The sequence below is a fragment of the Aulonocara sp. 'chitande type north' Nkhata Bay genome, linkage group LG17 (genome assembly GCF_057382095.1).
Source record: "Aulonocara sp. 'chitande type north' Nkhata Bay isolate Kocher_YH1m ecotype deep benthic linkage group LG17, A_spYH_male_GT1.1, whole genome shotgun sequence".
Taxonomy (NCBI): Eukaryota; Metazoa; Chordata; class Actinopteri; order Cichliformes; family Cichlidae; genus Aulonocara; species Aulonocara sp. 'chitande type north' Nkhata Bay.
Genome location: NC_141360.1, coordinates 17,147,291 through 17,163,590, shown reverse-complemented (window position 1 = coordinate 17,163,590; position 16,300 = coordinate 17,147,291). Strand labels below are relative to the sequence as shown.

Here is a 16,300-nt window from a genome sequence, read left to right as displayed (position 1 = left end):
GGCTTAAAACGCTCTTTTGTGCATATACAGGGAGTGCAGAATTATTAGGCAAGTTTTATTTTTGAGGAATAATTTTATTATTGAACAACAACCATGTTCTCAATGAACCCAAAAAACTCATTAATATCAAAGCTGAATGTTTTTGGAAGTAGTTTTTAGTTTGTTTTTAGTTTTAGCTATTTTAGGGGGATATCTGTGTGTGCAGGTGACTATTACTGTGCATAATTATTAGGCAACTTAACAAAAAACAAATATATACCCATTTCAATTATTTATTTTTACCAGTGAAACCAATATAACATCTCCACATTCACAAATATACATTTCTGACATTCAAAAACAAAACAAAAACAAATCAGCGACCAATATAGCCACCTTTCTTTGCAAGGACACTCAAAAGCCTGCCATCCATGGATTCTGTCAGTGTTTTGATCTGTTCACCATCAACATTGCGTGCAGCAGCAACCACAGCCTCCCAGACACTGTTCAGAGAGGTGTACTGTTTTCCCTCCTTGTAAATCTCACATTTGATGATGGACCACAGGTTCTCAATGGGGTCCAGATCAGGTGAACAAGGTGGCCATGTCATTCGTTTTTCTTCTTTTATACCCTTTCTTGCCAGCCACGCTGTGGAGTACTTGGACGCGTGTGATGGAGCATTGTCCTGCATGAAAATCATGTTTTTCTTGAAGGATGCAGACTTCTTCCTGTACCACTGCTTGAAGAAGGTGTCTTCCAGAAACTGGCAGTAGGACTGGGAGTTGAGCTTGACTCCATCCTCAACCCGAAAAGGCCCCACAAGCTCATCTTTGATGATACCAGCCCAAACCAGTACTCCACCTCCACCTTGCTGGCGTCTGAGTCGGACTGGAGCTCTCTGCCCTTTACCAATCCAGCCACGGGCCCATCCATCTGGCCCATCAAGACTCACTCTCATTTCATCAGTCCATAAAACCTTAGAAAAAGCAGTCTTGAGATATTTCTTGGCCCAGTCTTGACGTTTCAGCTTGTGTGTCTTGTTCAGTGGTGGTCGTCTTTCAGCCTTTCTTACCTTGGCCATGTCTCTGAGTATTGCACACCTTGTGCTTTTGGGCACTCCAGTGATGTTGCAGCTCTGAAATATGGCCAAACTGGTGGCAAGTGGCATCTTGGCAGCTGCACGCTTGACTTTTCTCAGTTCATGGGCAGTTATTTGGCGCCTTGGTTGTTCCACACGCTTCTTGCGACCCTGTTGACTATTTTGAATGAAACGCTTGATTGTTCGATGATCACGCTTCAGAAGCTTTGCAATTTTGAGACTGCTGCATCCCTCTGCAAGATATCTCACTATTTTTGACTTTTCTGAGTCTGCCAAGTCCTTCTTTTGACCCATTTTGCCAAAGGAAAGGACGTTGCCTAATAATTATGCACACCTGATATAGGGTGTTGATGTCATTAGACCACACCCCTTCTCATTACAGAGATGCACATCACCTAATATGCTTAATTGGTAGTAGGCTTTCGAGCCTATACAGCTTGGAGTAAGACAACATGCATGAAGAGGATGATGTGGACAAAATACTCATTTGCCTAATAATTCTGCACTCCCTGTAGAGTAGAAAAGAACCAGTCCATTTACCACCAATGGTTCTCCTCAGTTCTCAGACATCCAAAATAACCTTTTTACTTCCTTTGATGTGTGTTTTATGCTCTAAATCAACTTAAATCACTTTTATTGTCACATCACATGTGGAGGTACCCTGGTACAGTACATGTGAGTGAAATTCTTGTGTTCAAGCTTCACAAGCAACAGAGGTGTGCAAAAATACAATAACATAAGAACAAGCAAAATATAAGAATGGCTAAATCTGAGAGTCTATTGTAAATGCAGAGTGTGTTTACGAGAACTGCAATTTATAGCATGGTTTTATTTACACTTTACACAGTGTCACCACTTTTTTGGAAATGGGATGATCATTTCAAATTTCTCATCAAAAGAGATCTTCACATTTGGAGGTCTGTTGGAGGTCCACTAATAAATCATTCTCATTATAATAACAGCAGATATGAATGAATGAACAAACACAGAGCCTGCTGGCTGAGTTTTAGAATAGCATGTTTATTAATGGTATATTTTTGCATAGGGAAACATACTCATTTCCAGAAATGACTTCATTAGAATCTGTCAATAGCAATGTCTAAATGTGGTTCTAAAGGTTGAATATCCCCCACAACAGATGAATAACATAAGGTCATAAACACTGGTTCAGACGGCTTTCACGCAAACATTATACATTCAAAGGGGATCAGACCGGTAAGTGCGAGACTTTAGTTTATGCCATGCAAAAATATATGACTGACAATAATTTCAGCTGAAAAACAAACAAAAAAACAAAAAATCCACATAGGAAAAAGTACTTAAAAGGCTCGGTAAAGCTGCCAAGAAACTACTTTCTGCTTGAAGCAGCAGCCCTTTCCACAGTAAATCTCGAGGTCAGGATTAATGTCAGAACTTCAGCTTTCCAATATGGAATGGAATGGACTCAGCTCTATCCAGATGTTAAAACTGTGACCAAAGTACACAATAATGAACACAGAGGCGTTCCCATATCGCTGTAACAGGGGACCGCTCTCTGCTTCACTGCAGCGTTGTTATTTTTAGGTACCAGCGTACCTCAGTGTGCATCATGCATGCCCATTTTAAGTGATAAAAAGATTTTGTTGTTGTTATCACATGGCTAACTCAATTCCAACTATAGAGTTAATGTGAAAAGGACGACAGTCTATGTGAATTGCAGTCATGCAATAACTGATGACATGTTTTAATGCCTATGCCTTCTCTGATGTAAGGGATATATGTCTGGAAGCAAGCAAGCAGTTTTTTAATATAATATCTGGAAAAGTTATGATGGAAAAAAAATGTTCAAATATGCATTCAAATATTCTCTGAGAAAAAAAACTTTCATTCATTACATACTATCTTGAGCACATGGAGTAAACTGTGCAGTAGCAATGTACTTTCAGTTACACAAACAAATCAATATGGCATCACTGTCAGGGGAAAACCTGCAGCTCTACAATCCCATTTTTAGTAACCAAGTGTGGTTTCCTGCTGTAAGTCTGAATTACAGGAAAGGTTTTCAAAGGCCATTAAAAAAATTAAAAAGCAAACATGCATTTCAAGTAACAGCAAAAAAAAGAAACACATATTAGAGTCACCAAATCAATGGAGTTGTTCCAGGAAACAGCAGCAGTAGGGTAGAGCATTGAATATCATTGATAGTTCATAGAAAAGAGCCCTCTGCAGTCCCTTTGTTCCTCATACAGCAAACAGTTCAACATCTGATCATCTGCAGCCGTGAAACTAAAAAACAGGAAGTACCACCTGCAGTACGACTGTTTGCTCAGAAACAGCTGTTCACAATACTGAACATGACCTGCTAATCACAATCATCGAGCAGTTTGGACTATGGTGTGATGCAGTGTAACATGAAATATATGGACACATACATTGATTATCAGAATTTGAACTATAATAACAGTGGCCGCCTAAACAGCACTTGTTTGTCTTTAAACCACAGAGTTTCAAAAAAATCTAGAGGGAACCAAGTCAACCCCACGCTCAGTTAACGCCAGTCTGTATCTGTGGCACAAAATAAATATGCATGTATTTACTGCACTGTGTGTTTGTGTGCGTGTTCGCGGGGGTGGGGTCTTACAAAAGACGGTGAAGCGAGCTAGCTTGCAGGGGGAAATAGTAGACAGTGGGTGAAAGCAAATCACAGAGCTGATTACTACAACTGACACATTATTATAACTGCATAATAATGATAATACAGACCTCCATGCACTGACAGCACAGTGGATAAATCAACTGATACAGATGCTCCGTTTGTAATGTGGCATCACATTTGTGCTGCATTTATAATGTTTTTCACGCGTGACCTATAAAAGCTGAAAATAGAACACAGCTGTAGGCCCCGAACGTAGTACAGCATAACATGAAGTACCATAAACTGCAAAACCTCTGAACTTTAGTGTCCCCCAAAATGCACACTCAGTGTTATCTCTAGATTTCCTTCAACTCTTTGGTTTGTTGTATGGCTTGTTACTTCAGGACCTGCACCGGTGAGGGCAACGCTGTTTGTCACCAAACCATGTAGGGTCTGAAAACAACACCTACAGCTTACAAAATACCTCCAACAGTAAAGTGATAGGCACTGCTTATTGACATTGTTTTTGGTAGAACTTTTCAGTTGCTGCTGCCCTGCTGGTTTATTTGAATAGAGCGAGGAACTTGATGAGTTTGCATGTCTGTACACTTTCGGTAAGAGGACAGTGTCTGCATGAGAGCCTGAACTGGTGTGTCGCTTTCTTTAAAGTTGAATTTTATAGCAAAAAAAAAAGAAAGATCATAATATCAAGACACATCACATGCCAATTATGATTAATTAATAGCTGTAATTCTTGATCAATTTGATCTTGATTTCAGTATTTTATGATATGATGATTTGATTATGATAGACCTCTATTTAAAACATTGTGTAAACATGCTGCACAAGCTTGAAATGCTATCACCTTAACAGTACTGGGCATGTGTCTTCCACTCAGCAGAGTGAGTGTGTTACTTAGGCATCCTGTTGTCAGGTTTTCATTTGGTGGGAAACAGAAATGAAGACGCACATCAACAGTTCACACTGTTTCCTGACAGCATTGCATCCAAAATGTGGATTTTAAGTCACGTGCCAGTAAACTGTGCGTACATTCTTTCCACAGGTGAAGGTTTGCGTGAGTTTCTATCGTGGTCGTCAGCTGGAGGAGAAGGAACAACTCCAAAGCTTGTACAGTTTTTTGTAAACCACTTGCACATTTTGCATGGGCATTTTTGGCTGTGATGTTTGTTAAAAATGTATTTGAAACTTTTAAAGCAACTAAATCTAAAAGCAAGTTCTATATTTCCTATACGCGTGAGGAAAAAACATGTTTGCAAATAGTGGGCCTCATCACAACTTAACCGCAATCAGACCCATCATAGGTTAATACTCTGCTTCATCGTTTTAACATTAAGTAAAGTACATAAAGATTTGGTAACCGTACAAGCAACACAGTCTGTCTTCATACAGTTTTGGATATATCACCATAGTCAGGTTACTAGATATCATTCAAGCCAAAATACATGTTATTTAAGGTTTATAATCACAGCCACTATCAAAGTCCATATAAAGCCCTGAATTAAAGCTTCTACCACTCAGCTTCAATCTATGATCTTCCAGCAACCATTACACTTTCCACTTTGGCTCATAATTTCTGATGGAACTCCCATCAGGAGGTCTCTGAGGATCCTCTGATTTGCTAAAGTTGTACACCTGACCAGGATTGGTGGGTTCTTGCTGTATTGCTACAAGTCTTAGGTCTGTGTGTGAAGAAACTAATACCTGAGGGCACGCCCTATAAGCTCCCATACCATCACCATCCTCAGCGGGTAAAAGTGTTTGTGCAACTGATGTGCAATAAAATGACCAGATATTGCTCTTTTCTAACTTGCTAGAGCGTCACGGTGCTGCCATTCTCTCTCTGTCAGTGTTTGCCCTATTATGGATGACGTGTCAGTGGTGAAGACCTTTATTTTTGAAGCAGCGATGGACCAGTATAGTCCAAGACTGAATGCTTTTTTAAGCCCTATTTCGTTTAATTTTCACCAAAATATTTGGATAAATGATTCCTTGTTTTTCTATGTATACCATTTCTGCACACAAGTACTTGACCTAAATATTTTTAACTGTTGACTCAACCTTCATTGACGCTTGCAAAAATAAGGCCATATTCTTATAAGTGTGGTGCTACAGTAAGAAGAAGCATTTCATTAGTCAAGCCCAATGAGTAATTTCAAACAGCTCGATCCTATAAAAAAGTTTCAATATTTCAGGACATAATTTATGTATTACAAAAACATTGCTACATGTGACATCACTGTCAACATTTCTTTATCACAATGACACATTTAGGAGATTGTGAAGTCTTAGCAGTTGTGCATTGTGTCATTTCACTTCAGTTGACGTCCAAACCAAACAGCTTTGTTGTCCACATTTTTCTCTAAGAGACACAATTTTCCCCATTTCATGGTTTCCACTTACTGTATAAGACAGCCACAAATGATTTAAACATTCTATACATCTTGATAACTAATAAGTGCATTTTGTATATATTTTTATACACACTGATGTGTTTAAAACTATAATTCTAAAGCAAAGTAATAATAACCCAAGGAAAACCTAAAAATAACCTAAAGCGAAGATGAGTAAAAATAATGTTAACTCAAAGTTATTTATGGCCTTTTATCACATGCTGAGTAACAGGATCGTCATATAGGCAATTGGACGGTGTTCTCATCACCAGTCATAAAGCTGCAAAGCCCTGAAATCTAAACCTGTACATGTTTAACATGCTTCCATTACATGGCAACCATACGTGGCCATACTAGCTAAAGCCCAACAAGATTTTTCCCTGCAATAAGAACCTTTAAATGTGTCTATATGCATCTAACATGGGACAATAAAACGTTAAGTAGATAGAGCTGAGCAGTGCCTCTGAAAATGGCTTTTGTTTGTATTGCGAACATTTAGGCAGGACTTACCACCAGACTTGACTTTCTCAACCCATGTTTTAGCCTCTGCAAAGTGTATTTTCAAATCAAAGCTTCCATCCATATTTAACCACGCCCAGAAAAAACATTTTACTACAACACAACGGTGTCCACATTTTCATATAACACATATCTAAGCAAATATCAAACAATGTGTGCATGTGACTTTACACATAGCAACACCAATAATGTTCACTTACATTAGCCCACAGACACCTCAGCCTACACGCCAGCCTTAAACAGCACAGCCACTGAATCCAATCAGCTATATGAGTGCAGGCAACACCTGAGTATCTCAGATAACACCAGAAAAATCCACAGAGTCTAAAGGAACTGGGAAAATACTGGGAACTGCAGTCTTTTCCATGTGTTCACGTGTTTTTGTTGCAATAAATCAAGCATGGGACCTAAATGATATATATGACAGCAGGTGTATATACTTGGAGGCTGGATCACAGTCTACAGTTCTCACACTTAGGCCTCAGTCACACCAGCCTAGAGACCTGTCAACTTCTGGGAACCTTCCAGTGAAAAATGAATATTTCCCAACCAGATGGCGAGTGGTTGCTGGGTGAAATTGCTCACACAGATGGTGCTGCATCAAAAACTTCCTTGTGATTGCTTTAGATGCTAGCAGACTGTCACAGTAGTTTGCATGGAAGATGCCAAGTTGTCTCTAAACACTACACCCGCAAGAGCAAAACTTGCTATGCAAAGTGAAAAGACAGGACATTAGCCTTCAAAGTAAAAGTCAAGCCTCACTGCTTCAGCCAACCAGCTGTAAAAGGCAAAACTTTTAGTTGGACGGCACAGGTTGTCCATTTCCGGTTTGTGTGGCACTTTTCACTACCGCTCGGAGTAGCCGAGGACACGTTTTTCTCATGTGTAGTTGCCAGATGGTAGTCAACTGATCTCCAGGCCTGCGTCACTGGGGCCATACAGACCAAGTTCACACTTTCAGTAGGTCATGATACAACAGCTGAGCTACCTTAATTGCAACCAAATGTATATTATTTAGGGAACAAAGTTGTTTTCTTCATACGACAGTAAAAAGAGCATATTTCCGCAAAGTTTCACACACTTCCTTTCACACTGTAAAAATTGCTCTATCTTTAGGATAACAGAGTAGATGATAAACAGCTAGTGGAAGCTTTCATAGAGCTTAGCCGTAAGTTACTATCTCAGGTGGCGCACCACCACAACCAAAAAATGTGCACTTGCTACACTGGTTAATGTCGAGTAATCACACATGCAGCTTTTTTGTACCGTGAAACATATGATCATGTTTCCATAAAATATTACTGTTCTTTAACTAAAGGCAAGGCACATAATGTGTTTTACGAAATATCGTGCAAAAGTTTAACAACAGAGCTATTATTAAATTCAAAGAAACATATAGCCTTCCATCCACTTCCCTCTGATGTAGTCTGCAGAACAGAGGGAGGAAAAGAAGGATGAGGAAGAGCAAGACAGAGATGGAGAGGTATTATCAAGTTGAGCCATGCATTGGTTAGGTCAGCACAGCGACCAGGACAGCACCATGCAATATACATCAGCTTTAAGACAACTTTAACTGAACCTTAAACTAAAATCCAGTTCATATCAACACTTTCTGTCCATGTCATTGATCCCTTGTAGGCACTAAATTAACTTAGCTATAGCCCCCAAACCGTGGGAAAGAAAAAGGAAATGCACCGACATCTCTGTTCTAATGCAAGGTAAAGTACATTTTAGGTGTGGCCTGACAGAAAACAGACAAGATCAAATCAAATTTCAAGATATAAGATTCAAATTATATGGGGACACGTCCAAGTAAGATTCCTTAGAAATTGATCATTCATGCCCATTCCCATAGTAACTCACACAAGCATTTATAAATGTAAAGACAACAGGAGGCAGGAGAAACAGAAGGAAAATGTTAAAATGGAATTTCTGTTTTTTGTCCGAATTGCTGTACAAACACACGCGTGAAGCCTGTCCATATCTGTGAACTGCTGTCTTTTTCTGCTGCTTGGTGCATTTTGGTGCAAGGCGTTTGCATGATCCCACAGATGTTTGCTTCCAGTGCAAAGTAATATCTTGCATGATCAAAACTGTAAATATCACTGGAAATCCTGGGTCCAATATTTCCAGTGACTATACCACCTGCTTTGCTAACAGTTCACTGGAAGCCCAGTGAAGCAATTTTCTATCTTCTTCAGCTGTTGAACTTCAGCACATTCTCTTTAAAGCCTCTGCTTTAACTTGAGCAGGTCTGAGCATAAACCCTTTTAAATACACAGCGCCACAAGCTTAGGGGTTCAGAATTAATCACGTAAACAAAGCTTCCTCACGCAAAAAAGTCAGTCATGAAGTTCCATTAGATTCTGTACTGGGACCAGTACCTACATTATATATGCTTCCTTTACGGACTATTATTAGAACACACTGCAAACATTTATTTTATCTACTGAGCCAGTTTTAGTGCTGTTGAGCCACATGACAAATTCAAATGGCTAAATGCTGCTGGGGCACATGCACTTCTCCTCCCCTTTTTTTCACTGTATTATATCCTAATGTTTACCTTACCATATAAAGACAAAACTGTTGTCGTAAACTGGTGCTATGTGAATATTATAGAATTGAATCATTGTCCTGCTGAATGATAAAATGTCCTCGGGTAAGTTTTCCATAGAACGTGGAAACAAAGCTCTGCAAGATTCTGTTTTCTTTTCTGAGAACAGAAAGTGTTCAGACCTACATCCTAGGGAGCATTGGGTTTCCTAGTTAAAGCTGAAAATATATGGCTCTCTGAACCAATATCCATTTTATTATTTCGCATTGAAGGTGCTGAAGCATAGGACTTGAAGAAAACTGTCATTGGTCAGACCACAGCAGTGGGGACACTTTAAAAAAAAACTTTCTTCCAATAAGAATATTTGTTTCCAAGGAGATGGAGACAAATGTGGGTCATGAAAACAGCCTACAACAACTACACCAAGGAACAATGTCTGGAGTTTTCTCTTACTCTCTGTGCACAGAAAGCAAGTGGAAAAAACTGACGGACTGCAGAAACAATCCAGCAGAAAATTTCCTGTGAATAATACAGGTTACTCGGAAACTCTTCTCGTGTGGTATCCAATCAGATTGCACTATCAAAAACACATTTTTACATCGTTACATCCACGGAAAAATAACAAGTGTTTAGGAAACTGCTTTAGACTCACCAGTTCTTAGAAATAAATTATGGCACAGACTATAATGTATTACTTCTTAAAAATCTTGACATTGTCAACATGTAACATTATCTTACACAAATGACATTGTGTAAGATTTACCAAAGGGCCATGGTGCACATGTCTACTACAGTTTCTTTTAGAGTTTACAATGAATTTTATTTGCCAGAACTGATGATGTTTAAGGTGCATTCAAGAATCTGATCCTCATTTTATTCCTTCTTTCATCGTTATGTTTTTTCACCTTTTTAAATGTTTCTGAAGATTTCAGTCAATGTTAAAATGTAGCTTGCAAGCCTTTCAGTAGACCACTATAGAAATGTATTTGATAACTGAAGCTGTGAAACGTCAGCGATAACAGAACACTGCTTTGCCTCGCAAGCAATAATGCAAACTCTATATCAACATTTACACAGAAAACCAAGGGCTCGACCTACCTTAAAATGCTTAATTTGTTGATGTTGGCACTTCAAACTGGAAAACAACTCTAGCACCGTTCTTCTGTTCACCTGTGTCGCCCAGCCCAGTCCCAAATCAAACCCTACTGCTGCTGTTCCATCACACGTTGTTCAGATTGGGTTGGGGTTGAACTACACAGAGCAGAACTTGTCAGGGACCACCACTTATTCTACAGCTAGACGACACACCCAGATTTTGTCCACAGTTCAAGTCATATATGCATAACATGCTCATCAGCATCAACACCTTCATCAAAAACAAAAAACAGTCTGCTAAACCTCCAGCTTGGCAACATACCACATCATAACTTTTGAAAGAAACGTATTTTACTGTAATCATAGTGCAGCACCTGCTTTATCTCTTTCTAACCCACCCACACACAAACACAGATCCTGTCATTTTGAGACAAACAGAAACTACAGGACATCTCTTCAAAGCAGGAATGAGTGTGGAAATGCAGGAACCATCACATTCTCATACACAATCATCTACAGACACACACGCACACTACATTACACAACCAGGCTACAGTTCAGCCACATTCAGCAGCCAATGTACTGCTGGCTGTGCTGCCACATCATCCAGGTATGTGTTTGCCTTTTGATAATTCTACTGAGGAAGTCACGTCAATGTCAAACACTGTACGTTTGGAACTGAGGTCATGGCCCACTCATGCACTCTAACATGGCATAGTAAAACTGGGCCTTGCTCCACACTTGCTTTCAGCTGTAGCATTGTGTGCTGTGGAGGAGGAGGCATGAATATAGCTCTTATATTCCACTATTACTCGTTGTTTTCTACCAAAGAGCACAATCAAACAGTCTTACAAACATGAGCCTTGCAAAGCAACTAAATAATTTCAGGTGGATGATTGTCAATAAAAAAGATGAAGCCTCTGTGTTTTGTTGGGAAGAGTGAAAGAAACTGCGCTATTCAGCTTGTAATTTTCTTCAGACGTATCAATGACATACTTAAAAAGTGCAAATAAACATTAAATATTAACAACCTCTTCTGGTCGGTTCAGAAATTAAAGGAGGCTTATTTGCATATATTATAAGCAGCACCTGCAGCGGAGAGTGGGGCATTTTAAGTGTTGAGGGAGGGATGAGGTCTATATAGGCCTTGTAGTTGACTTAGTGTCGAGATCCAGGGTACAGGGGTCAAGGCTGACATCCATCCCAGGGAAACAGGACTCATCCTGGGGACACAGTTAAGTTTCAGGCTTCTGAGAATCTGATGTGTTGATGCCTGGTTCTGGTCTGTAGTTCATTTGGACCAATGAAACCTCTGCATTAAGTCGTTACTTTTCTTTGAAAATATGCCATTTGTGACAAACATGTAATGTCATAAAGCATAGTTCATTCTGGGGATATAAAACGGCTGAGAGAGCCCAGCATCCTTCTTCCATCCAGGACGTCTCTTTACACATATATAAATATATTGCAACGTATATTTATATATATGTATGACCAGAGGTTAATACATTTTTCCTCTGGAAATGTCTTCACAACATGATTTTTCCCCCCCAGAAGTTTACTGTCATGACAATCACGTTTCCTCCAAAGTTCCCTCAGTTGCCCAAATACCAAGACTGGAAAGGAGACAGACACACAATTAAAACACAAATACAACGACTCAGCTTAGAAATGTACAAAGTCAGAGTTCCTCTCACACACAAGTATAATCCAGGACTTTCTTGATCATGTTGAACTAAACACTGCTACTGAAAATATTTATGTGCAGTATTAGGGAGACGTTTGCCAGCAGCAGCTACAACTCAACCTTTGAAACTTCCATTTGGGAATACACGACACAGAACTAAAAATACCAGAATTTTCCAGATATTGAACAGTGAAATCTCTAAATTTCTGGTGTTTGGGGTCATCTAATCCTTCCTGAAACGACTTTTACAATGAAGTAAACCATACTGACCTGCGCTTGGTAGAGTCCACCTGGGTCTCGAGGGGTGACTCCCACGAAGGATGATCGATTAGCTGGAGGGGTCCCCGGGGCAGAGTATGCTGAGGGTTAACAACAACAACTCTGCTCACTGTAGAATATTTGGCTGAATTAAGTTTGCTTATTGTTCGTCTTTCCCTTCAGAATTATCTGAGAAATTGATGTGAACTGGGCAGAGTATTGCCCATCTCCTCTTTACTCTATATTCTATAAATATATTATATTTATTCTGTCTGTATTGCAGGTTGGAAGTTGGAATAAAACCCCAAACTCCACAAATGTCGCCCAGCTTAGATCTGGGCTTTAAGTGTCCACTGTATATGAAATACAACTGACACACATTTAAATGTTTACACAGAAATGAGCAGAAAGGTAACAGCAATGTAAACAAAATATTCAATTAACTGCTAACTAACAACGACATTGTAACAACACTGTCTTTATCAGGTATTAACATCAGTCCACCTCCTGCGTCTGGACCTGCCAGTCTATTCTCATACCTCTTTTTACAAGAAAGTGCAAATGGGTCACCTGCTCAACCAAGTGAGTGCAGAAAGCAGTATCTCAAAAGGCAGAGTTAATTCTTTTCATATTGTGTTTGAATGATAATGACCATCTCCTAACAGTGTCGTTTTTGAAAAACATTTTCCACTTTTAATGTATGTAGTTGATCTGAATAACAGTATGGCATCAGATTTCTGTCAGAAATCACAAACTTGACAAAATATGAGAAAATTCTAATATCGTGCATTGAACATGGAAGTGTACACAGCAGCTTCCACTGAACTGTTTTATTCTGGGCAGCATATTAATATTTGCTTATACTTTGGAAAATCAAATTTGCAGCGTTTACTAATAACTTTTATTTGACCAGCTTGATACTGAAGATATACTGGAAGTTATTTGATTTTATGGAACAGATCATTAGTTGCTCTACTTGTCACTGATGCTCTAAGCCTCATTTTCACCGGTATTCACTGAAATGTTTTGTACAAACTGTATATATATGTATATATTATCTGTATATATAGTAGATTATTTATGACCACTTACTGGGTGATGTGGGGGAGTTTGCTCCTGCATCAGAGGACGTGGTAGTAGCTTTTGACTCTGTAGGAAGGGTCGGCCTAGAAAGGGAGGATGGGGGACTCGCCAGAGAGGGTGCAGGTCCAGGGGGTGCCAACATTTGTGACGAGATGTAGTGACTGGGCACTTTGACCTGGTTACTTCCATTCAGCTGGAATATTTTGGAAATATGAATTTTGTTCATTAAAGAAGCATTAAACCCACAGTAATATGAAATATGCTAGTGTTATGGACAGAGGTGATGTCATGTGCCCCTGAGGGGTTTCTCCTTAGGGTGGAGACTGGAACTCACAGGAAGTGGTCTAATTTATACATTGCACTGTGGATATCCAGTGTGGAATAAAAAATTAGATGCGATTTCCTCTTTCTTTTGGTTGCTGCCTTTACGGGTCGCTACAACAGATCATCTGCGTCCATCTCACCCTATCCCAGCATCCTCCTTGGTCACACAAGCCCTCTACATGTGCTCCTTTATTACATCCATGAATCTTCTGAGGTCTTCCTCTTTTCCTCCTGCCTCTCAGCTCCATCTTCATCATCATCCTCTGTCTGATATATCCGCACTCGCTCTCCTGCACATGTCCAAACTATCTCAGCCTCTCTGGCTGTCCTTCTGATGTCCTCATTTCTAACCTTCTATATTTCTACACCTTGCATGTTCACCTTTCCTCCTGTCTCCCTCTAATTCACGCACACATATCCTGACTTGCTTCTACCTTCACCGCTCCACATTCAGGGGTTTTTTTTATGTAAAAAAAAGTACTTGCTGCATCAAAGTTCTTCTCTTTGTGTCTTTTTTTACTTTTATGTTTATACATGTGGAGATATTGTCACTCTCCATCTATAGACAGGGGTGCGCATAAGTGGTCCGCAGGTGCGCATGCGCTGTCAAAATAAAAGATGCACACCAGATGAGAAGTTGCAATGCGCATTTGTGTACATAAGATTTTCTGGCTTCAAACAAATGCCAGCTCACCTCCTGCAACCACTTTTCCGAGAATACACGCTTCTTTTGCGGTTCGGACTCCTTCTGACATTTCTTTGGAGGTGGAGGAACACCAAAGTAATTGCTTAAAGGAGCTTGCTTCTTCGACATCTTTAAGAGTTCTAAACAAACGTCTGTCCTCCTCCAGAAAATCTTATGTACGCAAACGCGCGTTGCAACTTCTTATCTGGCGCACGTCTTTTATTTTGACAGCACATGTGCATCTGCGGACCACTTATGTGCAACCCTGTCTATAGTTACAAAGTGCTGCAGGTCTGGAGGAACTGCTAATATGGTGATTGAATTGGTTGCACAAGAAATATCTGTCTTCAAAAACATTTGTACTTATTTTTGCAGCATACATGTAATACTAGCTTGAGGTGCAATGGAGAAAGGGAATAGTGTGTTGGCTTGTGTTGACTAGATGTACTCACTGAGCTAGGGGTTTGATTGGCAGGGTCACAGGCTAATGAAACCAGATCCTTTAGAGGGTCTTGGGCAAGATGAGGAGGATAACGGATCGCTCCATGGGGGAAGTAGGAGGAAGATGGGAAATGAAGAGATGAGGAGGGATGTGGACTCCGGGACAGACCTGAGAAAAAAAATGACATGTTGTTCTGTGCATCCTTTAAGTAAATAACAAATTAACATATAACATTAACATTAACACACACACACACATATATGTGTGTGTGTGTGTGTGTGTGTGTGTGTGTGTGTGTGTGTGTGTGTGTGTGTGTGTGTGCTACTGACCACTGTGAACAGCTATAACAGGCCGGTGGTGCTGAGTAAAGGAACCCATTCTTGGTGAGTCTTCCTGGGGAGAAGGACTGTCCAGTTCTGCCTTCTTCACCGGGGGAGACAGCCCTAAATGAATCCCACAACACACAGACACACACACAGACACGCACGCACACACACAAAAGCACCCAAAATTTTCTGTCATTTGTACTTATGTTAGTTTCTCTAGAAATTGGTCTTAAAATAATATAATATATAATCATGAAGCACACGATCCTGACTCAGCAGAAACCAGTTGTGTACTAGACCACAGGTATTTGTATGGCTTATAATGGAAAGGTTTTCCAACTGTTTCCCTTTGTGCTGATGTTGCATTTTAAAACATTTTGTGGCACCTAACCAAAAAAGTAAGACATTGTATGTAAGTGATACTCAGCTCCATCAAATTAGAATCAGAATTTCCAGGTTAGGCGCCGGTGATTAGAACTTTGTTAGAGTGGCGTGAGGAACCTGTCATTCTTAAATGTCAGACGTGGTCTGCCGTTCTTCTTTGGTATTTGGAAAGTATAAGGCAAAGAGTGCAGGCATTGGTGCCCTTCCATGTGCATACGTGGGAAGCTGGAAATGAGAATAACAGTAAGAGCCCCTCCCAGAGCCCCCCAGAGTAGACAACGGTCACAGAATATGGACTGACTGAGTCACATAGCATAAATGTGGTGGGATGCAAAAGCTAAAGCAGATTAAAATGCACAGTTTTCAGTTTCAGTTTTCAGTTTTATTCGTCATATGCAAGTTAGCACAGGGTCAACATTGCAATGAAATGTGTTTGACGAGCAGCAGTCACTCAGCAGCATGATACAGTAGAAGAAAATATAATAAAATATAATAAAATAAATAAAATAAAATAAAGTAATTAAAAAAATAGAAAAATAGTAAGGAGCAAAATATTAGAGAGACGTGGTAAAAGAGAAAAGATGACTGAATATATATGTATCTATAAATATAAATATATGTACACTAGTGATTAAATAAGAAAATCTTGAAAAGAAATATGACGGGAGGGCAGATGGGATATTGTACAGGAATGAGCAGCAGAAAATTACAGTATTGTACTTTTTAAATATAAATAACAATAACAATAAAGTGGAGTGACCAGTGCAGATTAAACAGAGTACTTGTGAAGCTGCAAGTAGCTTCTGAGTGCGTCCTGTGCACTGTGTTGTATGTGTTTGA

At 39.7% G+C, this 16,300-nt stretch overlaps 1 protein-coding gene across 2 annotated transcripts in view; it reads right to left on the bottom strand.

The window, feature by feature from the left end:
* Nucleotides 1–2,078: 2,078 nt before the first annotated feature.
* The window catches only part of nfic (nuclear factor I/C), a 36,944-nt gene continuing 22,722 nt past the window's right edge, over nt 2,079–16,300 (bottom strand). For both annotated transcript variants that reach the window (XM_086268322.1, XM_086268323.1), the window contains exons 9-13: nt 15,080–15,193; nt 14,761–14,918; nt 13,309–13,492; nt 12,229–12,317; nt 2,079–11,887 (exon numbers count right to left, since the gene is read on the bottom strand). In XM_086268322.1, coding sequence (XP_086124448.1) covers nt 11,867–11,887; nt 12,229–12,317; nt 13,309–13,492; nt 14,761–14,918; nt 15,080–15,193 — 566 coding nt within the window. In that variant the 3' untranslated portion in view covers nt 2,079–11,866. The remainder of the gene's footprint in view (nt 11,888–12,228; nt 12,318–13,308; nt 13,493–14,760; nt 14,919–15,079; nt 15,194–16,300) is intronic.